At 37.1% G+C, this 24,681-nt stretch overlaps 1 protein-coding gene across 1 annotated transcript; it reads left to right on the top strand.

The window, feature by feature from the left end:
* Nucleotides 1-280: 280 nt before the first annotated feature.
* On the top strand, nucleotides 281-22,467 carry Ctr9 (RNA polymerase-associated protein Ctr9). The gene is made up of 18 exons (XM_071694914.1): nucleotides 281-394; nucleotides 2,127-2,225; nucleotides 3,060-3,161; nucleotides 3,368-3,505; nucleotides 3,985-4,131; nucleotides 4,925-5,242; nucleotides 5,394-5,621; nucleotides 5,862-5,993; nucleotides 6,577-6,755; nucleotides 7,219-7,427; nucleotides 8,206-8,387; nucleotides 9,498-9,678; nucleotides 10,958-11,106; nucleotides 11,881-11,997; nucleotides 12,401-12,546; nucleotides 15,309-15,558; nucleotides 16,100-16,290; nucleotides 17,798-22,467. The coding sequence occupies exons 1-18, from the start codon at nucleotides 353-355 to the stop codon at nucleotides 18,618-18,620; spliced, it is 3,633 nt and encodes a 1,210-aa protein (XP_071551015.1). The 5' UTR covers nucleotides 281-352; the 3' UTR covers nucleotides 18,621-22,467.
* The last annotated feature ends 2,214 nt before the right edge of the window (nucleotides 22,468-24,681 follow it).

Raw genomic sequence — 24,681 nt, 5'->3', positions numbered from 1 at the left:
AATGAATATTTTTCAACGGAGTCTGTTTCGTTTATAGAATGTAAATAACTTTGAGTCATTTATGAAGAAGCTAATTCTACATCTCTGATGATAGAAGTCACTTAAATCAACTTTCAAAAATATTTACGATTATATCAATGTTACATATATTCTATCATAATATTTAGGCGGAATCGATGTCTTATGCCAGATGCTGTCTACGTCATAAACTGGAAGAGCCAATCATACGTCAGGTCTTTATCCGGGACCTGGATACCAGGCAGAACTTCTAGCAGATGCTGCCACTCAATGTTTACATGTGAAGGGGAAGTCAGTGGCTCGGTGCCTATTGTGTTGTGATACAACAGCAGAAATGTCGGGGTCTATAGAAATCCCGCTACGAGATAGCGATGAGGTGAGGACTCAAACATAATGAACGTGTGTTAGATTGAATGATGAGGGAAATGTAGCTAATTCAAAGGCCTCTTAGTTATACATTTTCCTTTCGACATGGTAAGGCAGAGAAATTTGTACAGCTTTAGAATTCCGGGAAGTTTGGTATATATTTACATTAGCTAAATTTCTAGTCGATAGTGCCAGTCCATGAAAACAGGGAAAATTAGTATGATTTGGTTCTTTTTTCGTAATACAGTTGATTAATGGAGCCACTGATCATTAACTCGCATTAGATTTCCCACATATAGGGCAGGTCCTTGAAACAGAGTGAAATCGTGAGACAGAAAAGAAATCATAAAATACAGTAAATTATCAATTTGGATACGTATGATGAGTATTAGAGAAAGTATAGGGTTGACGAAAAAGAAAGTGATACACGTAACATTGACAGAACCTATGTAAACCTCACCTAACCTCCCTGGCGATTGCGATTTATCCGTGTTCAATATTTTTGTCAAAATACATACCAGCTGCACCAGTGTTGAAGGACCATGCTAACTGTTGGTGAATGTCACTAGGTTATTGACTGAGTGGTCAGTTGTGCTGTCACCCAACCTTCACATAAGCAGCCATTTCATGTGATGCTCGCAGCAAATTAATTTAATGTTGGTATATTTATACTATAATTGTTGGTTATTAAGAAAGGTGAGGTGAAGCTTTCACAGAAATTGTTGATTCTTTACATTTGTATTGCTTTTTCTTTCATAGATTAACCCCACATTTCCTTTCACACATAACCCTCACCACTATCCATTTTTATTTGTTCCTATATTGCAGAAAAAGCTGTATTGCTTGAAATTATGCTCGTCAGTTTCTTGAACACCACAGTAGTGTTAGTGAAGTTTAATGAATGCATAAGGTCAGACATGTACGAAAATCTGTAGGAATGTGGTGTGTCATTGATGATTAGAAGAAAGCGTTTGTAAATTACTTTAATTGATATAGGGGAAAAGGACAGTGATGTTCTTATGATTAGCATATGTAATGTAGCTTGAGAAATGTGCTTTAGCATTTATGTAATTGGATAGTATGAATTACTGTGGGTATACTGTACTTGTTCTTTCAAGTGGACAGAACGAGTACTGAAAACAGATTTGTGCTTTGTGACAGTAGTTAAGGAATTTTCATGTTATAGGCAGTCTACAATGTTTCTGTGTTTTATACTAATTAGTTTATGTATAGTTTCTCGTGATATAACATCCATGTAAAGAGAATAGAGTCAGGCTTACATTTGAAATAACTTATAACTCATATTTTAAATGATTCTGATGTAACATGATGAAGATTTCTTTTGCATTTTTGTTTTTTGAAGTTTTGACCAATCGTTTTTGTTATTGCTGTAAAGCATTTTACTGTATTTGCTTTATGTACTTACATTTAACGTTGGATCACAAAAGTGGCTTCCAAAGCAGCTGTTACAGCGGTAGTTTCATTGTCATATGCTAATCATATGTCTTTTCCTTCACAATAAGGCAGAAGACATATGCAGTCTGATGCTACACATTTTGGTTTGTCGTATTTGATGTAGCTGCTGCATTGATGTTTGTTTTTCTGTTAAAGTTATATACTTGTGTGGCTAAAGAAAGTAGTCTTTTGTACATACATAGTTCTTAGCTGTATTTTCTTTTTGATATCATTTATATCTTTTTATTTTGTGTATACTTTGCATAATGCGTCCTTTTCCTCTGCAGGTCATCGAGTTGGACTTGAGTCAGCTCCCCGAGGGAGATGAAGTACTCAGCATCCTCACGAATGAGAAGGTTCCACTCAATTACTGGGTGGACCTTGCTGTAAGTTCTTGTATGGTGTATGGCCTTATATTATAGTGGTATAGCATGGCTGTTTTGACTTGTAAAGAAAAATTGATATCTTTAGGTAAGTGTAATTGTGTTAAAAAACTTGTATGAAATAGTGAAGAAATTCAAAAGGTAATTTTTTTAGATTACTGCTGGGTGAAGAAAAAAAAATGGATTTGGATTAGATTATGTAAGTTTTGGACCAGTGAGATTATTTCTACCTAGGATAAGTCAGTCATTTTCATTTCTCTTGTGATAGTTATGGAGAGAAAATTTGCTTTCATATGTTTATATATCTTTCATTCTCTTGTAGATATGGTTTGTCATTCTTCCAGTGTTTACTAATAATGGAGTGATGATATACTTTAAATGCAAAAAGATCTGTATAACCTTTATCAGTTTTAATTTGTAGAATTGGAATCTTTTGCAAATATATTGGTTTGCTTAGAGTAATTACAGCATACCAAAAGGAAGTTTGCCTAATATGTTAAGAGAAGAATGTAAAATTGATTTCATACCAATGTTGAGATAGAAATCCAGTGGATCCTTTTATGTTGAGGACTTGAGTGTGAGGATTAAGAGTGAGGATGTATCAGATTATTATATATTTTAAAGTAAATTATGGAAATATTTACCAGACCAAGGGTGAATAAGACACTGAATGATGAGGTGAACTGAATTAGTGCTAAGAGTGATTGATGAGCATATTCATTGGAAGTGGTTCTGGATTTTATCAGTATAATATTAGATCAGGGTAACTTAGATTTATTTAGTATATAGTCTTGAAGTTAAGCTTTTCTTAATTCAAACTTTGACTGCCTTTCTCAGATTGAGTATTATAAACAAAAGAAGGAGGATGATTTTGTACGTATCTTGGAAGCGAGCCGCACCGATGCTAACACCATGTATCGTGAATCAGAAAAGGACCAGGTATAGTTTGGTATTACAGTTGATTGTTAGTTGAAATCTTCAAAGTATTTACTGCTTGGAGAAATTAATGATTGTTTTACTTCTTTAAGTTTTATAGGTTTACGTATTGCATGAAGGGTATCAACAGATTTATGTGATAATGGTAATAAAGGAATAATGATAATGACCGAAAACTTAACACTTAGCATTTTGTTTTTGCACTACAGATGAGTTGCTTTGATACGCTGGCAGCATATTATGTCCAGAAAGCCAACAAAGAGAAGGACAAAACTGTTAAGAAGGATTTGTTTCAAAAAGCTACTTATCTGTACACTACAGCTGATAAAATCATCATGTATGACCAGGTAAGAACTTACTGATGCCCAGAAACATGAATGTATTTAGATAACTGAATTAAATTGGCTTAGGATGTTAAGCTATGATTTTTGTACATTATACATGTCCAAGAGAATGGATGTGTTTAAATGAGGCTGTTGTCTTTTTGTTCCTGATGTTACTTTGCAAAAGAAGAGAGGTAAGTAGGTATTTAAAGTCATCCATAACCTATGAACATATTTTCAGTTTTTTTTTCCTTAGATGATGCGAAAGATTTGTGTCCATTTAAGCCTGTAATAGAAAAACACTTTCGAAGTGTATGGAAATCTGCCTGCTTTCAAGTACAGAGCACTTTACTTAATATTTCTTACAACTAGAATAATGTATTGGTTTTGATGTTAATACTCATATGCATTTTCATTATCTCATAGTCTCAAAATTCTCAAACAAAAAACCTTTGTAAAGCATGAGCAAAGACCATTGTTAATATTGTGGACTTCCTGGACAGAACCATCTTTTGGGCCGAGCTTACTTTTGTTTACTGGAGGGAGACAAAATGGAGCAAGCTGATGCACAGTTTAATTTTGTTCTCAATCAATCTGCTAACAACATTCCTTCACTGCTTGGGAAAGCCTGCATTGCTTTTAACAAAAAGGTAAGTTGTAAGAATGGTTTAGTTATATATGTAATCTAAGACATAATAACTGAATATTTTTTGTAATGAAAGTAGCTTTATTTCTCTTGGGAAGACGAGAGGTAATATGTGGAATAATGCAAAAAAAAAAAAAAAAGAGAGAGAATGGAGAGAAATGAATGTTGATTTGATCTTTTGAGTATGTTTGTATGATATGAGCTACTGGTTTTTCTTTCATTAGAAGCATTGGATGTTAGCATTTTTAAGCATCTCATATCTGTAATGTATAAGTTATTTTTGTAGTAGTTTGCACACTTATTGATACACTAGGTTTGTGTTTAATGTATTTATAGATATATACCTTATCTTCTTACCCCAGAGCCCCATTATATGTGACACCTTTAGCACTCATGAGGCTAGCTAAGTGGTTAGGACTGCAGGTCAAGAAGTGCTGCAATATTGCATATTTGTCTTTTTAGGATAAGTGCTGGACAAGTGTAGAGTAAGTGGTTAGCGTAATTATTATGGAAGTTGTATCTTGGACATGATAGCTTTTGTGTTATATTGAATCAGTGTTTGTAATGATAGGAGAGATTGGTGGTGTCAAGAATGCAGATGAGGAGGTATAATTCATTCAAGAAATAGGAATGTAAATTCAGGTTGGTGTATGTTTAGTGGAGAGGAGTTCTGGATTGTTTAGGGGAGCCAGTTGTTTAATGCTTGTCAAGTCCTTACAATGTGATTACATGTTCCGTATGTATATATATTGATATGAGTCTCATATTCTAGTGTTCTAATATGATGTTATTGATAGGATTATCGAGGTGCACTAGCATTTTATAAGAAGGCCTTGCGAACAAATCCCAACTGTCCTGCTGCTGTTCGCCTCGGAATGGGCCATTGCTTCATGAAACTTGGGAATCAGGATAAGGCTCGCTTAGCATTTGAGCGGGCCTTAGAGCTGGATGGTATGTGTGTTGGGGCCTTAGTTGGATTGGCTGTGCTTGAGCTTAATGAGAAGAAACCAGAAAATATTCGGCGAGGGGTTCAGATGCTCTCCAAGGCATACAACATTGACTCTACCAACCCAATGGTACTGAATCATTTGGGTAATCATTTCTTCTTCAAACAGGTATGAAAAATATGCTTACAGTATTCATGAAAGTATATTATCTGTTTTGGGAAAAACTGCATATAAATTGATATCTTGATGTAATGTAAAGTTTGTTGATATTAACATGCTGCTGTTAGGAGTGTTATTAACTGACATGTATTATACATAGGACTTCCAAAAAGTGCAACATCTTGGCTTGCATGCATTTCACAATACGGAAAATGAATCAATGCGTGCAGAATCCTGTTACCAGATGGCCCGAGCCTTCCACGTACAAGAAGATTATTCACAGGCATTCCAATACTACTATCAAGCTACTCAGTATGCTGCTCCCAACTTTGTGCTTCCCCACTACGGACTAGGTCAAATGTATATCAACAGGGGCGACACAGAGAATGTAAGATTGTTTTTAACTTTGTATTTCATTGTAATTTTACTTTTCCTGTTAGTAGACCATAGTGGCTAATACAAAGCCCTGCTCAAATATTTGAGTCACTGACAAGGTTTATTTTTACCAGCACTAGATTATTATAATTTTTGCACCATTTTTGTAATATCAGTAATGTTCTTTTGATTTTTTTAGGCTGTACAGTGTTCTGAGAAAGTTTAATTGATAATGGTCTTTAATTTCTTTTAGGCAGCACAATGTTTTGAAAAGGTTTTAAAGGCACAGCCAGGTAACTATGAGACCATGAAGATCCTGGGCTCATTATATGCCAGCTCCACTTCCCAGAGCAAACGAGACTTGGCAAAACAGCATCTAAAAAAGGTTTGTAGCTTTGAGTTGACTGATATGGGTACTACTAATGTATCATGTAAGTGGTTAACGTTTGAAAACCTGGGCGAGTATTTTGGTAACCTTATGCATGTTTTCTTGCTATATTTTATGTCTCTTGCGTGGCTAGGATGTTCAGTATTATATTTTGTTTCTATGTCTTCAGAGTAGATCACTCTAAAGTGTGCTTGATTTTGCCTCCATCTGGTTCAGTCAAACTGAGTTTTGTTCAAGGATGTTCAGTATTATATTTTGTTTCTATGTCTTCAGAGTAGATCACTCTAAAGTGTGCTTGATTTTGCCTCCATCTGGTTCAGTCAAACTGAGTTTTGTTCATGTGATTTAGTGGAAATTTTTCCCGGTATGGCCCATGAATAATGTATTGCAGGAGTTAGGGACATCAGAGTCACTTGGATATCACTTAATTTTTGCTGATTTAAATTATAGTATGAGATTTTTTCTAACGATTTTCCAGTGTGGTGTTAGCTTTTTCTTAGCTGGTAAAAGATGAAATCGTTGATACAAAAACTATAGATCTAAGTATCTGTAAATTTCAAATGGCCATATGTTTTTTCAGGTGACAGAGCAGTACAGTGAAGATGTGGAAGCATGGATTGAACTTGCACAAATTCTTGAAGGCAGTGACCTTCAGGGTTCTCTCTCTGCGTACCACAAAGCTACAAAACTTTTACAAGATCTTGTACAGATGGATATTCCACCAGAGATCCTTAACAACATTGCAGCATTGCACTTTAGGTAAGGAGAACAGTATAATGTTAAATATCTTTAAGTTTATTCCACAATTGAAAGAATGGAATTTTTTGTCTTGTTGGTATTAAAGATTTGTTGGGTACATCTTTTCTGCAATTTATGTGTTCTTGCTTCTGTGTGTTAGGCATCAGAGATTCCACAAGCCTTTCCTTATGGTTTAACTAAACCCTTTTAAGTGACTGGCCTATGATGGCTTGTTAGTCAAGAGTTGAATTGATTTAAAGAAAAGTCTTATGATAATTCAAGCTATATATGGCCCATTTGGATTAAAGTAGTTTTTGACATTTTTTGATGAATGTTGATCACTGCACATAAACATCACATCTGATGCCATCTGCAACTTCTTTAAAGGCCCTGTAGAGAAAGAATACATCCATGTTTATTGAAAGTGTACTAATAGAGTAGAAGCAAGAAATTATACAGTGTAAACCTGTTTTGATTTTTTCAGACTCAGCAATTTTGAAGAAGCTCAGAAATACTTCCAAGAGGCTTGGGATCGATGTGAAGCTGAGAAAGAGCAAGACCCCCAATACTACTCATCCATCTCTGTTACCATCAAATACAACACTGCTCGACTGCAGGAGATGTTTTGTCAGTTTGATAAGGCAGAGAAACTGTACAAGGAAATCCTTCAGGACCATCCCAATTATGTTGATTGTGAGTTAAGGTTTATTAGGGTGTTTTGTTCACATCTTTCAGGATGTTAGTATTACTGCACTGAGCGTTGATAATAGTTTCAGGTTTTTCTTTGGTAATTTCATGGCTTTTTAACAGGTGATAAGGAATGATTATGGAGACATTCCAGACTAGGAAATTTTCCAGACTAATTCTTCTTTCAAACTATTCACCATTTCCTGCATTAGCAAGGTAGCATTAAGAACAGAGGACTGGGCCTCTGAGGGAATATCCTCACCTGGCCCCCTTCTCTGTTCCTTCTTTTGGAAAATTTAAAAAAAAAAGATAAAACGAGGGGAGGATTTCCAGCCCCCCCGCTCCCTCCCCTTTTAGTCACCTTCTACGACATGCAGGGAATACGTGGGAAATATTCTTATCCCCAGGGATAACTAATTAGTATTCCTTTTTCCCCCTTATCCTGGTGTGCGTCACTGTTACACCACTGTTGATTTAAAAATCTGCAAGAGAGTGCTGGGGCTGCTACTCATCTCTTTCAGGCTAAGAAGGCAAGGATGAGCTTTGGTTTTTGGCTGCCCTGCTACCCTTCAATCCATTGTTGGAAAATTTGTTGCCTGGTGCTGGACTGAGTGTCTGCCAGACTATAGGGGATGTTGTCACTGTTGAAAAGTATGGGATTACTGGGTTAGCAATATCCTGTTATGCTAGGATTTCAGAAAGCTAGTGTATTATTTTATGCTTTTTTTGTTGTTTTCAGTCAACAAACAAATACTATTCACATTGCTTATTACATATATTGTAGGTTATCTACGTCTTGGCTGTATGGCAAGAGATCGAGGCCAGATTTATGATGCTTCAGATTGGTACAAGGAAGCATTGCGAATGAATAATGAACACCCAGATGCTTGGTCTTTGATGGGTAACCTTCATCTTGCCAAGAATGAATGGGGACCTGGTCAGAAGAAGTTTGAAAGAATTTTGAAGGTTTGTTACATGCTGTGCATCATAGATTAATTAGCATTATTTTTCTTTGTTATTGAAATTCTTGGGAGTAGGGAAGTGAGAATTCATCCAAGTATTTGCTGTATGTTATAAGAGGCAACTAATGGGCAAAAACAGGGTCAGAAAACCCTCCCTTCTAGTATTATCATATTCCAAAAACAGAAGCAGAAGAGAGTCAGGTGAGGATTTGTTCCTAAAGGCTCAGGCTTGGGTGTATGAGTAGGCATGAATTTAACTAGGGTTAAAAAAAAGGGAAAGATAGGTGCCATATTTTTTTGGGAAAGCTCTGGATAAACTGCCTCTAAGTAAAACTGTGTTGAAGGGGAATGCTTAAGGGGTAAAGTGTTTGGTTATTGAAAGGGTATGAGAAAGAGGTGATTAAGAGGATGTTCATGCACAATATTTTACTGGGGAGAAATAATTTGACTCAATTAGAGTTAGAGGCTGTATGGAGCAAATGTTTGTTTAGTAGAATGAACTGCATTTGGCATTTATAAATCTGGAGAAAGCATATGTGAGGGTTGACAGGGAGGCCTAGTGGAAGATGCTGCAAGTATAATATGATATAATATATAGACTATATAGAATATTACTAAATTCAAAGGAGTTTGATATATTAATTAATAAGGTTCATTAGGAGGTAAATGTAAGTGTTTTAGGGTCGAGCACCTACCTATGACAAGCACCTACCTATGACAGGGCTAGATGTTACCAGCCTCTGCATGCAAGTGGTTACATTTATTTCTTATGAATAATGTGTTATATCACATAAGATTAGCACATGCAGTCATGTCCATACTTATAAACTGAGTTACATGTCATTTTTATATTGAGATACTGAAGTGTGAATGCCCCATAATAGGATGGATTATGTCTCAACAATCCTTGAATCTCGTTAACATCTTATAGCGTAAGTCTGTTTTTACTTATGATTTGAAAGAGGAAAACAAAGATGTTTTTAGCTTTTGATTGTTTAAGACAAAATTTTTTGTTTTCTGTCGCAAATACATATAATTCTTTGTTTGTTATAATTAGGTGTTGAATTTTTCTTTATCATAGAAATCTCTCTGTTACTTTATTGTTGCTCTTCAGAATCCTAGTACCACAAACGATTCATATTCTTTGATTGCCCTGGGCAATGTGTGGCTGACAACTCTCCATCAACCCAACCGTGATAAAGAAAAAGAGCGCAAGCATCAGGACCGAGCTCTTGCCATGTACAAAAGTGTCCTCAGAAGTGACCCTAGAAGTATATGGGCTGCGAATGGCATTGGTAAGCAGTTGTTTACAGTAAGATGTTTTCTTCTCCAAAGTAGAATGCTAAATTTCTACTACCTTTGGCATCCACGTCTTTGTCCATACCTCACCTTTGTTTAAATTTTACATTGTAGTTAATTTCTCAGCTGCTGTTTAATGTAGAGTTATGTAACTTTTTAATGCATATGCATATTAATGGTTGCTTTATCATCTTTCCAAAGGTAGATTGTCCTTTCCAAAGGTAGGTTGTCCTGCCCACGTTGCTCACCTTAGAGGTGAACTTTTTAATCAGAAATAATCCATGTTTATATTCATTTGTAAACTATATTTGTGATATATGTAACAGTAACAAACATAAGTTTCTTTATGTTGGTAGCCTGTTAAAGAAAAAGAAAAAATGCTTGACAGAAAAAGAGACATATTTCTTCATAATGAAAGGGCCTCCAGATCTCTGACTAGATTCTTGCTTATGGCAGCTAAGCTTGTAGCCATTGTGTACTGTAATAAAGTGCTGGACAGTTTTCATATAACTTTTAAGTTGATACTGGTTTTACTAGCAGTGGATCATTTTCTTCCACCATACATGTAGAAAGCAATGTCCTGCCTATCCTCCTGCAGGGCTGCATCTTAAATCCAGTATAGATATATAGAGACTGAGTATGAACGAATGTGGCCTTTTTTGTCTTTTCCTAGCGCTACCTCACACGTGTGCAGGGGGAGGGGTGTGCTGTTTCATGTGTGGCGAGGTGGCGACGGGAATGAATAAGGGCAGATAGTATGAATTATGTACATGTGTATATATGTATATTTCTGTGTGTGTATATATGTATACATTGAGATGTATAGGTATGTATATTTGCGTGTGTGGACTTGTATGTATATACATGTGTATGTGGGTGGGTTGGGCCATTCTTTCGTCTGTTTCCTTGCACTACCTCGCTAACGCGGGAGACAGCGACAAAGCAAAATAAATAAATGAATTGATAAATATACATTGAGATGTATAGGTATGTATATGTGCATGTGTGGATGTATATGTATATACATGTGTATGTGGGTGTGTTGGGCCAATCTTTTTTCTGTTTCCTTGCACTACCTTGCTAACGCGGGAGACAGCGACAAAGTATAATAAATATAAATAAATAAATGTGTGTGTGTGTGTGTGTGTATGTTTTGTAGGTTTTTTTTTTTTTTTAGTGAGGTAGCACAAGGAAAGAGACGAAAGAATGGCCCAACCCATCCACTTTAGAGGTATATGATTTAAGAAGATATTAATGTTTAGTACTATTTTTCAGGTGCTGTTTTGGCTCATAAAGGATACATAAATGAAGCAAGAGATATCTTTGCCCAAGTGAGAGAGGCAACTGCAGACTTCAGTGATGTGTGGATGAACATTGCTCATATCTATGTTGAACAGAAGCAGCACATTAATGCTATTCAGATGGTAAGAAATAGCATATGGTACTGTAGAGGAAAGTGATAAGTTGGTATCTGTTTTCTGTGTAAAGCAGTGATTAAGAACTTTTATGTTAATTTAAAGAATTTTCATTTGCAGTCTTTGACGCACTGGTAAGAGAGTGGGAAGCCAGAACCTCTGTGTAACATCCAGCACACTGGAAAGTGATAGCTAGTATCAGATGCTTAAAGAATTAAAGTGTAATACAGTATGGCCTCAGTATCATGTTGGAAAACATACAGTAAAGGAATGACAGTTCCATGTGACCACTGTATCACCAAGCCTTTTGCAGTAAGCAAGAGTATCCCTTGATATCACTTTTGAGCTTGTGTCAGCTTTTTATAGCATTATTTATTAAAGCAAGTTTTTAATGTAGTCTGTCTAGAGCAATGGCAGTTGGTTTGTATTAGTGTAGTCCTCAACAGAACTAATTCTGATCATTACCTGTGCATGATCATTCACTTTTTCATCTATATTTCCTGACCATTATATTCTGATAATTAGCCATGTTAAATTGTGAAGAATTTTGATCATATGTTGTGATGTAATTAATTGAACTTTGTATGAGGTTTAAAGATAGGATTGAAAATACATTTGTATTCACATCCATATGCCTGAGATTTTTGCATTCATTATTAAGTTTTGCTAGATATTATTCTATTTTGATAATCTCAAGGGTTGCTTATATTCTCATGTATAGTTAGTCTTTGGTAGAGTGTATATTATCCTTGATGATTAAATAAGTTTGATTTTCTTAATCAGTATGAGAACTGTCAGAAGAAATTCTTCAAGTATCCAAATGTGGAAGTCCTTGGATATCTTGCACGTGCATACTTCAAGGCCGCTAAACTAAAGGAAGCCAAGTACACACTCCTTAAGGTCAGTGAAAGAGTTGCTTACATGTAATATGCATATAGTTAGTTGTCTTTAATAAATAGATTGCTATTTTTCATATGATTTTTCCATCATGAATAGAAAATGATTAGCCTGTTTGTAGACTTTTATTATTTATTCTGCTGCTTTGATCATACATTTCCATTGTAATGCAGAGACCTTGTTGAAATGTTTTTATGATTTATGCATGACTTGCCACTTAAAGGGCATATCCAAGTGCAGCAAATGTACAGATTCAAAACAGTAGATCTGATTTTTAGCAGGAAAATCATATGAGTCATTGAATGGGATGGTGTTAAATCTCGGACACATATAAGTCATGAGTCTTTAAGATGTCAAGACCCAAGAATAAGAGAGATTTCAGAAATTCACTGTAGATGGGTTACAGGCTCGTCATGTTGCTCCACACGACACTGTGATCCTTTACAACTTGGCATTGGTGCTGCAACGTTTGGCCATGCAGGTACTCCGAGATGAAAAGTCTGTCCTGAGAACTGTGCTGGCAGCAGTGCATGAGCTGACTTTAGCCCAGAAGTAAGTTAGTAGTACTTCCTTATAGACCTGATATATTAGGCTTGCAGCAGATAAAAATTTGAATGTATCAGTTTTGTGAAACAGTTTGCTATTTAACCACGTGATGAATTCGCTTTTCATTGGGGCTAATGCACCCAGCTATTGGCAAAATATTTGCTGGCTTCTCAGTAGGACCTCTGTCAAGACACTCTTTTATATTGCTTCATGATATTTCACTGAGTATTCTATTCTGATTCATCAAGTGAGACAGATAACTTCATTGAAACAACCTTCATGCGTGAAACACATCTATTGCAAACAGCTAAAGATAAATAATTCACTGTGCATTCTTTATTAACTCCTGCCAGTTTTGTGATGTGCTTCTCCTTGTACTCTAAATCCATACTACCCAAAATCTTCACCAGCCCATCATATGCCATGCATCTAAATTTGCCAAACTACCTTAAAATATTTTGATCCGTGTATCTTTTTAAGTCTTGCTACAGCACCATATATCTTATGACATTATTTTTTAGTGTGGATTTATCTTTACTGTTCATCGATTCAACCTGCCTGGAACAAATATTTTAGTGATAGCCATTTTACATATGCTACAGTAAATTCTTTCCATTTACGAGGGTTCTTAGCACATCTTGTGCTCCAACTCTTACTTGACTCATACTTTCCTCATTACCATTCTTGTTCGATATTGTTTCTGGATGTGTATGCTTAAATTTTTTAGCTGATAATTCTGTAATATTAAAATTGATTTTATCCATGCATTTTGGTGATTTTTGTCTTCTGTAAACTTGTCTTCTAGAGGAACTGGCTAGTTTTTATCTTCAGATGTGTTAGCTATTGCCATTGGGGTTACCTCACAGTTGGTTTATCAGTAAGTGATATGACTGGTGTATTCAGCTTGGTATGTGGTTGGCAGAGTCTTATTAGGAGCTTGTAAAGCAAACTGTGATTATCTCCTGAGCTGACTGCCTGTTTAATGGAGTCAGTGCTGTTTTTCATCTAACATGTTTTTAGATAAAGAGCTCAGCAATTTGCGTATTGGTATAGTCCAGAAGGATGTCTCTTTACATAGATGTTTCTTTGATTGATTATATTATGATTTTTTTTCTCCCAAACTACTCTCACTTCTTTCTGTGTCATGCTAGCTTTTTCCCACATTTGAAGCAATGTGGAACAACGGGTATCTTTGCCAATATTTTTTGCCTTGAACATCACACTTCAGTTGGTGAATACCCAACACCCATGCTCAAAACATTAGTTTGTTTGGCTGCTTGCTTGCCTGCCAACTTAGCAGTGGCAGTGTTAGAAGTTAAGAATTAGATTGTTTCTGTTCATGGTAATGAAAGTTAGGTTTGCAGCCACAGAAACATCAATGGACTCAAGGAACTGGGATATGGATGAAAGGAGAGGGTAGATAAGAGATGGGGATGTTCGAATTAAGGAACAAAGAAAGAAGTAGGTGTGTAAGTGAAAGCTGCAGTGCTAAGATGGTCAAGACAGGTGAATTGACTCAGTGTGGGAAGGGGTTCTATATATATGAGATGAAAAGAAGAGGTAGGGAGGGGAAATGCATTGAGGTAAAAGAACAGATATAAGGAGTCTGGTTTATAGCTGAGGGGGTACTTAGCATGGGGGATGTTTAGGAAATGTGAAGTGAGAGGAGTGCAGGGAAATGGCATTGACCATCCTGGTGGGTATTGTTAGACAGCATATTTGATGAAAATTGAAGATTAGTTTGATTATGAATTAAATGAAGCATTTCTTGGTAGGCAGCCTCTGACCAGGGAGGTATATTACTGATACTGTCCACCAGGGCCTGCTGGGTATTGTTAGAAAGCATATTTGATGTAGGTTGGAGATTACTTTAATTATTAATTAGATAAAGCATTCCTTAGTAGGCAGCCACTAACCAGGAAGGTACTTTACCAGTACTACCTGCTAGGGTATCAGGATTACTGATGTCTGTGTAGTAAGCCAGCACTTCATTGGTTGTCAAGGTGCACTCCTTTGATCCATGTAGTTGGTATCCTGTCACAAATAACACTTGACATCACTAACTCAGACAAATTATTCTTTGTAAATCTAAATTTTCCTTTGATGAGTGCAATGTGCTAGACCTGCCTTTTGACAAAACAGTAGGAGCAATAGATATAAGCAATGGTTAGGAACATATATGTGTCCACATATGTGGACACATTAGGTAGAAGAAGTCAGTTGGAACATTAGGTAGGAGCCTCTTAAGACACTTTACTAGAGTTGCCCACTGCCTATGGCCTATTAAGGGTGAGGTGCTAAAGGCTAAGAAACCGTAGTGGAATTCACCAGTTATGAAGACTTGCCATAGCTACCCCTTTGAGGGGGTTCCTGAAAGGAATAGGCATCAGAGATGTAGGTAGATAAATGAATAGATGAAGCATTCCTCTCTTGCTGTAAGAAATATGAATTTATGATAGTAAGGGTTTCTCCTGCATATATATTTGATAGAAATCATAAGGAGTGACAGAGAGTGATAACACAATATAAGTCTTAGGAGAATGGTGTGGGGTTTGAGAACATATGCTGAATGATCATTTGAGCTACACGGTCAGTCTTGCCTGAAAAATAACCACCAGTGAGAGAAGCATAATGTGCCTTCCATAAGTCTTTGATGCCTGCCAGTTGCTGTTTAGATTTATTTTCAGCTGAGAGACTTAGAAAGCTGTTAAACAAGAGTTTAATTTTTGTTACATTGTTTGAGTATTTGATGACAATATGTTTCTTAGGTATTTCCAACACCTAAGTGTCAATGGAGATCGGTTGAAGTATGACTTAGGGGCGGCAGCTGCGGAAGCAAGTCAGTGCCGTGATCTTCTGTCTCAGGCTCAGTACCATGTATCCCGTGCACGCAGACAGGATGATGAAGAAAAAGCCTTGCGTCGTAAGCAGGAGGAAGAGAGGCAAGCACTTAAACAGAAAGTTGTGGAAGAGAGACAGAAGATGGAGGAGATGAGACGACAGATGCTGGAAGTTAAGGTAAGGTCTGCAGTGGGATGAAGCAAGATGACAGAAAGAATGAACATCTGATGAGTTAAATTTCATATTTCAGCATTCTCAATTGTGCTTATTGATAGTTTCTAAGGAGCATGGGTATCTTGGGTGCTGTGCAAAATTTTCCATGATATATTTTGCAATAGTATGCATTGCTTGATTTTTTGAGATGTTTTCTGGTTTACTGTGAAATGTAAATCTATTTTTTTTCCATTGATAAATATTGAACAGAAATTGTTATCAGCAAATGTGTTTGGCTTTTTGAAAGAGAAGAAATAACATGACAGAACAGCAAAAAGAAAAAGAATATGCATGCAAAGTAGGGAGTTTTTTATTTCATTTATACCCAATTACTTTCTCCACCTTAGTGGAATAGAGAGAGGATTTCTGTGCTTCTGTTCATTTTATTCTTCAAGAATTTACATATGCAGAAAACATATGCTTTTATTACCAGAACAGCACATCTAATATCTAGCCATAGTTTGTCCTGTTATCGTATCCATAAGGTGTTCTTCTTTTTTATTAGATGAAAGCACGTGAGGAATATAAAGAGAAAATGAAGAATGCTGTTATTATCACTGAAGTAGCTGATACTCCACGTAAAGGTGGTCGTGGTCGCAAACGGGACATTGAAATTCTTTCAGATGGATCTGGAGCAGGCAGTGGAGCTGAGGGAGATCGTAAGAAGGTTAAAGGACGTAGAAAGAAGGAAACAGGGTAAGTTATGCAGTGGTTTGGCACCTGTTTTAGAACTGCATATTTTCTCACAAATATTACCATTTTCCATTTTTTTTTTTTTTTTTTTTTTTTTTTTTTTATACTTTGTCGCTGTCTCCCGCGTTTGCGAGGTAGCGCAAGGAAACAGACGAAAGAAATGGCCCAACCCCCCCCCCATACACATGTACATACACACGTCCACACACGCAAATATACATACCTACACAGCTTTCCATGGTTTACCCCAGACGCTTCACATGCCTTGCTTCAATCCACTGACAGCACGTCAACCCCTGTATACCACATGACACCAATTCACTCTATTTCTTGCCCTCCTTTCACCCTCCTGCATGTTCAGGCCCCGATCACACAAAATCTTTTTCACTCCATCTTTCCACCTCCAATTTGGTCTCCCTCTTCTCCTCGTTCCCTCCACCTCCGACACATATATCCTCTTGGTCAATCTCTCCTCACTCATTCTCTCCATGTGCCCAAACCATTTCAAAACACCCTCTTCTGCTCTCTCAACCACGCTCTTTTTATTTCCACACATCTCTCTTACCCTTACGTTACTTACTCGATCAAACCACCTCACACCACACATTGTCCTCAAACATCTCATTTCCAGCACATCCATCCTCCTGCGCACATCTCTATCCATAGCCCACGCCTCGCAACCATACAACATTGTTGGAACCACTATTCCCTCAAACATACCCATTTTTGCTTTCCGAGATAATGTTCTCGACTTCCACACATTTTTCAAGGCTCCCAAAATTTTCGCCCCCTCCCCCACCCTATGATCCACTTCCGCTTCCATGGTTCCATCCGCTGACAGATCCACTCCCAGATATCTAAAACACTTCACTTCCTCCAGTTTTTCTCCATTCAAACTCACCTCCCAATTGACTTGACCCTCACCCCTACTGTACCTAATAACCTTGCTCTTATTCACATTTACTCTCAACTTTCTTCTTCCACACACTTTACCAAACTCAGTCACAAGCTTCTGCAGTTTCTCACATGAATCAGCCACCAGCGCTGTATCATCAGCGAACAACAACTGACTCACTTCCCAAGCTCTCTCATCCCCAACAGACTTCATACTTGCCCCTCTTTCCAGGACTCTTGCATTTACCTCCCTTACAACCCCATCCATAAACAAATTAAACAACCATGGAGACATCACACACCCCTGCCGCAAACCTACATTCACTGAGAACCAATCACATTTTCCATTTATTAACCTAAAATTGCTTTCACTTTTTATTTTTTCATCTTTCTGTGTACTGCTTATGGAACTCTCATTCATGTCTATCTTTTCATTTCTTAGTGCTAGAAGTGATGACTGGTTTCTTCAATGATGGCAAAACCTATACTGTAGAAAGGATTCTTGAGTATATTTGTTAGGGACTCTTGGAGAAGACAGTATGGTAGAGTCAGGTATAGATGAAGTAAGCTGTTCGAATGAGCTATATAGTACTTGAGTTCCTCTTTATACTTGCAGAAAGAAGAGAGGTAGGAAGGGTAAATCATCCAGAAGTGATGATGAGGATGATGATGTACCCCGTGGTCAGAAACGAGGCAGAGGAGGAAATAGAAGTAGAAAGACACATGATGAAGGCCTGTCTGCTAAGCAAAAGGGACGTATTGTTTCAAAAGCAACCATATCTGACTCATCAGATGACTCAGATAATGAGCGACTGAAGATTGCCAGTGGGTCTGATAGTGATACAGGAGGAAAAAGCAAACGTCGCCGAGTCATGTCTGGATCAGATTCTGAACGCTCAAGGTCAAGATCGAGATCACGTTCACGCAAGGGATCAAGCTCCAGATCACGTTCTCGCTCTGGGTCTGGTTCAAGGTCACGTTCTCGCTCTGGCTCAAGGTCACGATCACGTTCAGGTTCTGGCTCAAGGTCCCGCAGTCGCAGTGGCTCTAGGAAAAGTGGTTCAGCTTCTCGATCCAGGTCACGCAGTGGCTCTAGGAAAAGTGGTTCAGCTTCTCGATCCAGGTCACGCAGTGGATCAAGGAAGAGTGGTTCAGCTTCTCGATCCAGGTCACGTAGTGGTTCTCGCTCTGCTAGCCGTTCACCTGCTAGATCACGATCTGGTTCAAGATCAAGGTCGAGATCACCATCTGGCTCAAGATCACGTTCTAGGTCAAGATCACGTCAGTCAAAGTCAAGGTCCCAATCTCCTGCCCAGGTAAGATCAGGGTCAGCATCACCTCGATCTAGATCTGGATCTCCTCGATCTAGATCTGGCTCCCGATCACCAGTCAAGTCACACTCGGAGTCAGAAGTTGGAGGAGGGAGCGACAGTGAATGAACTTAATGTAATATTTCATATACTCATATTTTGTTCCATTTTCATAGTATCAGAATGTTTTGGGATTATTCCTTCTCTTTCAGTGCACTTTGAAGCAGACATAGTTACTTATCTCTTTGGAATTACCACTGAAGTTCATATAGGAAGTATAGTTAAAGTCCTTTAGTGTAATTACCTTTGAAGAACCATACAATTATGAAAACTCTTAGGCAAAATGCATTTAGATTTTTGATGTGTCTTTTAAAGTGGGATTTTACTTAAAAACATTGTTCCTTTTGCATATTCAACAGTTTGTCTTTAGTGTGTTATATTATTAATTTATTTAAAGAATTTTTGATAATAAGTTTCTGTTAGTAGGTAGTTTTGTGGATGGCTATATACCACAGGCTGGTCTTTTTCTGATTTACACCTGTTTCATGTGGTTTTATATAAAGATTGCTCTTTATTGCTTTATCATATTGCTTGTATTTTTGTGTTAAGGTGGAGATGTGAATGGAAATTAGTCTTTCTAAACGAATCATCTCAACTTGCAAAGTAAAAAGTTAAGATGTGCATATAGTGGACCAGAAGCCCATGTTTCACCATCACATTCTTCATAGCTTGAGGCTGTGTGTTAGTTAACTGAGGGGGTCTCCATACATGATCTACTCAAACAGGAATCAGGCTAATAGATTGGTAGCATTCTGTCTGTTTCCATTTGGCAAGCACTTCTCTTTAGGTGGTGCTGGTAAATGTGTATGAGTTTAGCTTCTCATTTCACTGGATAAATGCTCACACCTTTAATCAGCATTCCTCCATCCATGTCTTTCCATTTAATCATTGCCTTGTTACAGTGCCAGATTGTATTCATCTTTATTTGTACTCTTTGTCAATCAAAATGCGTCCAATCTTCTTCAGGTGTACAAGCCGTATCAGTATCCCTTCATTAATCCTTAATGACAGTGAAATATAGTAACAAGTTTTTGATTTCACTGCAGCAATAGATGTATTTTTTGCTGGGAAAAATAACAAATGAGAGTGTAAATCAAATGGGACAATATGATACATATTTCTCTTATGTCTACCTCACATAAAGAAATCATTGCACAATTTTGTATGAAACAGAATTGAGTGTGGTGGATATTTTAGTTTGTTTTCATTTTGTCTGTAATCATACCCTTGTTACTTTATTGTTACTTATTTACTTTGCTACTGCCCTTACCAGTAAACTTAAGGTAATCTTTTCTGTCTTCATGTAACCATGTGGTTTTTATATTTTCTGCTCATTGATAATGATCAAGTATTTTCTTTGTCAGTTCGTCCAAATCTTTCTTGAATTCTGTACATGTTGAGTATGATTTCCATGGTTTACCCCAGACGTTTCACATGCCCTGGTTCTGTCCATTAATGGCATATTTACCCCAGTATACCACATCATTCCAATTCACTCTATTCTGTGCACGCCCTTCACCTTCCTGCATGTTCAGGTCCTGATCGCTCAAAATCTTTTTCACACCTTCCTTCCTTCTCCAATTTGGTCTACTGCTTTTCCTTGTCCCCTTCACTTCTGACACATATATCCTCTTTGTCAACCTTTCCTCACATATATATATTACATGAAGATGTACATTATTTTGTGGAAAGAAAGTTAAAGATGTTATAGTGTTATGTAAATGTCCTAACTCTGAAGTATGAAAGGGAAACTGAAGTTAACATAGATCAGAATAGGTAAATATTGAACAGTAGAGATGCGTAACTCATTTAGTTTGATGTAGTTGGAATTAGGATGGTAGACAGAGTAAAGAATGAAGGTAAGAGAAAGATGTGTGGTGTTTAGAAATCACTAGAATATATCCTTCTTTAAGCATAGAATGATCATGCAGAACATTTGGCAGATGATAGGTTGGTCAACAAAATATATGGTCATATAGCTGAAGTTACTAGAGGAAGACTTAGAATGTGAAAGAGATGGATAAATGAAGAGAGAGGCATTGATTAGAGCTAGGAATATTTTAGGTGATGTCAAAGGAATAATTTGGTATTGGATGTAATAGAACTGTTTTGTGTGTAGAGATGGTGTGAATGGATACTGGGCTTGCTTGATGAATGAACCTAGGATGCAAAGTGAAGAAGAAATGAATTTTTTTATTAGCTTGGAAGTTCATATTTCACATGAACCCATTGGATGTAGGTTTAGGATATGTAGTGAACTGGAAGTCTTTATGCACCAGATCCACCCATAAAATTTTGACGTTAATGATAATAGATGGATAGACAGACGTTGTTAATGCTAACTTGATTAATTCTAAGTTGTGTTTGTTGAGTAATTCCATTCAGACATGTTGTTTCATTAGAACTCATTTGAAGAACAAACTCAGTTCCATGCATGTCTGTATAGTGCTAAGTTAGGAGAGACAAAACCGTCCTTATCTCCAGCCTCTGAGATATGTTCATCTCTAGCATGGTATAACAATTGGATGATGGTGCTGCAGTCATATATAGTTTGGTGTTTCCTTACTTATAGCTTTATACTTCTAATCTTTAATTATCATATATGTAAGACCTTTCTAATATAAATTTCATGGGACATGTAGATTATGTTCATTGGAAAAGAAGGACAAAGGGTTCTTACTTATGTGAAGCATGAAGTTGCAGTTTAACTTAAATATTTCTGATGATGATGCTTTGGAACTTTGTACTGGTTCTGTTACTAAATTTTAGAGTCCATCATTCAGTCCAGAAATAAGCGGTAGACAACACTTTTTTGATTTACAGGGATTTGCCAGCATTCTTCCTCTCCGTACTTGGTGCTAAACTTATTCATGGGCCTTGGCTTTTGCAGACTTTTTAATGGAATATGTAAAAGTGCAGTAATAGCTAGAACAAATGTATGGAATTTCTCAGTTAGTGTGCATTTCTAGGACTTTATTTAATTACAGCTCGTCATAGTGAGCAGAACCCAGTTTGCATGACTTTTTGTGTAAGAAAGGAACAGTCTCTCTCTCTCTTTGATATATCAGTCTTTTGTCACTTGAACATGACAAAATTAAATGGGTCTGGGCAGGACTTATTTGAAAATGACTGACTGTTGCCAGAGAAGAACAATGTTTGTTGTGACTGAAATTGTAATGAAAAATGACTGAGGCATACTTTGTTGTCACAGTAGGGTAATTGAGGAAAGTTTAATGACATCAGGATGAGAATTTCAGGTCATACACAGATAATATACAGTAATGTAAATAGTTTTTATTTGAAGGGTTACCCTCGAACAGGTTTATTAGTTTGATGCATTATATTGCATGACATTTAAAGAAAAATCTTTCTTATTTAAGGACATTAACACACACTCTTTTATGTAATAGTAATCAAATATCCAAGGAGTATGTAACTAGGAATGGAAGCAGCCATGATTGATAATGTAATAACATTACAGGAACTGTATTCTAAGAATGATATTTTGCCTTATTTACCAAGCATTTAACTAAATTTTTTTCAGGGTATTATGCTTATTTTCACCAAGAGTAGGTAGCTGTCATGAATAACAGCTTTTATCTCTTGAAACAAGTCACTTACATATAGTTCTTTTAATAAAAAAAAAATGGTAGGATTACAGTTAAAGAATTTTGACATTAAGTTTAGATGTTTGTTGCACACCTTTCTTGTTTCCTTGCAAGTTTGGTTTCCCATGTATCATTTGATAAGAGCATGTAAAGAGCTTCCTGAAAACCAGTTTAAGTGGGTTTGTTTTATGGGAGGGACAAATAGAAGACTAAGATTTAAATTCAAAATTAGGTCTTATATTTTTGAAATAGGTGAAGATTTGTCATGAATTATTCAAAAGGGAAAATGAAATAAAACTGAAAATAAAGGTATGCTTTTACTTCTACCTTCCAGTTACATTATTCATCGTCAGCCAAAAGCTATAGACAGATGGAAATGAACCAGTCATGTATTCCCATGCCACACAAGTTTGTAAGTATCCAGCAAAAGTTTTCCTTCTGTGTTGGAAAGGACTTTTTAGAATCTCCGTAACATACAATAGTAAAGAGCATATCACCGTTTTCTCTTTCTTTTCATAAAAAGGTAACAGTCACTGGCACTAGGTTAAGTCTTTTTGGTAATGATTAAGAATCTGCTATCAGTTCTTCAGATGATACATGTGCCTCTTACAGGAAGACATGCTACAGGAAAATAAAAGGTAGAGTTCTAAAGATTACTTATAAAAAAAATAGAGAAGCGTACCAGGATACATCCATACACACTCATATACGTCTATCCTGAGAATAACACTACCTTGAACCACTGAGTGCGATGATCCTACTCTATATGACCCTTAGGCATGATAGCCATACCTTTTTTCTTGATCTTTACAGGTCATTTCAAAGGTCAAACTGTCATACCTAAGGGACCTACTGTTGGTTGTTTGGTTGGTTGATCTTGAGGCCAATCAACAGCCATCGAGACCATACATACTCATATATGTATACAAGTGAATACCTATTCAATCAACTCTAAATACTTTCTGATTTCAACATTGTTGAAAACTTCAGGTTTTGCAGAAGAATTTTAGAATGAATAGAGTGAAACTAGACTAGGAGAGGGAGATGTTTGATAGAGATATCTGTAAGAAAGCAAGCATACAAAAAGGCAGGGAAAAAATATAGATAAATAGAAGTGTTCCTTTCTCAAGAAAACCTCATCTCCTCCATAGAGAGCCAAGACATTCACCACCATCAGAATATGTTCAGTGTTATCCCAGGACACCTCATATCCTCTCTACCCAGATAATCATTATTTTGTAGGGTAAACTTACAGATCCTATATTAGACCACTATTCTTTGCATCCCAGTAAGACATTTGCCAATGAAAACAAACTTTCTTCCTGCTCTTAGAGAACACATACAACTGGATATCATTTGTCACCCTCCCCAGTGACTCATCAACCATAATGACACCAGTAATCCTTGCTCTCAAGAGAAGGACCTATCCCTTACAACACATCAACATCATCTTTCAAAGGAATCCTCCTCGTACAAAGAGCCAAACTAACCCATCCCTCCCTTATAATAACATGTCCCTCCCCATCACCATTGTGAAGGTAGCTGGGCTTACCCCCGGATACACCACTTAGCCTCTGCTCCCCTTATCTATTTTTTTTTTCTTTTTACTACAGGTGTTTCATCAGTGGTCCAGGTGCGGCCCAGGGGTTATCACTATCACTTCCACAAGTAGGGGGCATCTGAGGACACTCCAGTTGGACCCAGGATTTGTGGGATGTTTGAATAATAGGATAGGTTGGAGGAGATAGGTTTAGTAGGGAAACGTGGATTGTGGAAGGCAAGAAGTATCTAAGAGGGAAGGATTCTTAGAGATGGGGATTATAGAATACAGAGAGGGTGAAAAACCAAGATTAGGAGGCAAGGATAGTAAGAGACAGATATTCAAGGCACTGTAGGTATTGAAAATTGTAGGATGCTGGAATGAGAGGATGGGGCAGGGAGAATGTAGGAGGTAGGTATTGTAAGAGTTGAGAACCATAAGAAGCAAAGAGGACTGTAGGAGATGGCTATTGTATATGGATTATTGAGATTGTAAAAGCTGAAATTTTGAGAGGAGGGTGTTTACAAGACAAGATGATAAAAAATGGGATTGCAGGAGGGTAACGAAGGAGGTATGAGACTGCAGGAGGTATGAGAAGATAAAGAATTCAAGGATACAAGGAGGTGGCAGGAATAGCTGAAGGTGGGCCTTTTAGAAGGCATGGATTATGAGACACAGGAATGGTAAGGAGATAGTCATAGAAACGGAGATGGGAGACAAAGATTGTAGGATCGGGGATTTTAGATTAGGGGGACTGGAGAAGATAAAGATTCTAGACGGCGGAAATTGGAGGGCTGGGAATGGTCGGCAATGATTGTTGGATAAGGTGGATGTAGGGCTGGGGGTTGCAGACGACAGAATTTGGAAGGTTGGGATTGTAAGAAACTGTGATTGTAGAGATAAGGCTTGTAGACGATAACTACGTGTAGGAAATATGTAAAGGGACTGTTTAAGGTTTATAATGCGGGAATGATATTGTAAC

The sequence above is a fragment of the Panulirus ornatus genome, chromosome 57 (genome assembly GCF_036320965.1).
Source record: "Panulirus ornatus isolate Po-2019 chromosome 57, ASM3632096v1, whole genome shotgun sequence".
Lineage (NCBI taxonomy): Eukaryota > Metazoa > Arthropoda > Malacostraca > Decapoda > Palinuridae > Panulirus > Panulirus ornatus.
Note: the sequence above shows the minus strand (reverse complement) of the source record. Positions and strands in the feature narration are given on the sequence as shown.

Excerpts from the sequence above, each read along its gene's own strand:
- Ctr9 (XM_071694914.1), top strand. The coding sequence starts at position 353 with ATGTCGGGGTCTATAGAAATCCCGCTACGAGATAGCGATGAG. Across the intron at positions 7,428-8,205 it reads CCATCCCAATTATGTTGATT|GTTATCTACGTCTTGGCTGT; the intron begins GTGAGTTAAGGT and ends CATATATTGTAG. Across the intron at positions 9,679-10,957 it reads ATGGGCTGCGAATGGCATTG|GTGCTGTTTTGGCTCATAAA; the intron begins GTAAGCAGTTGT and ends ACTATTTTTCAG.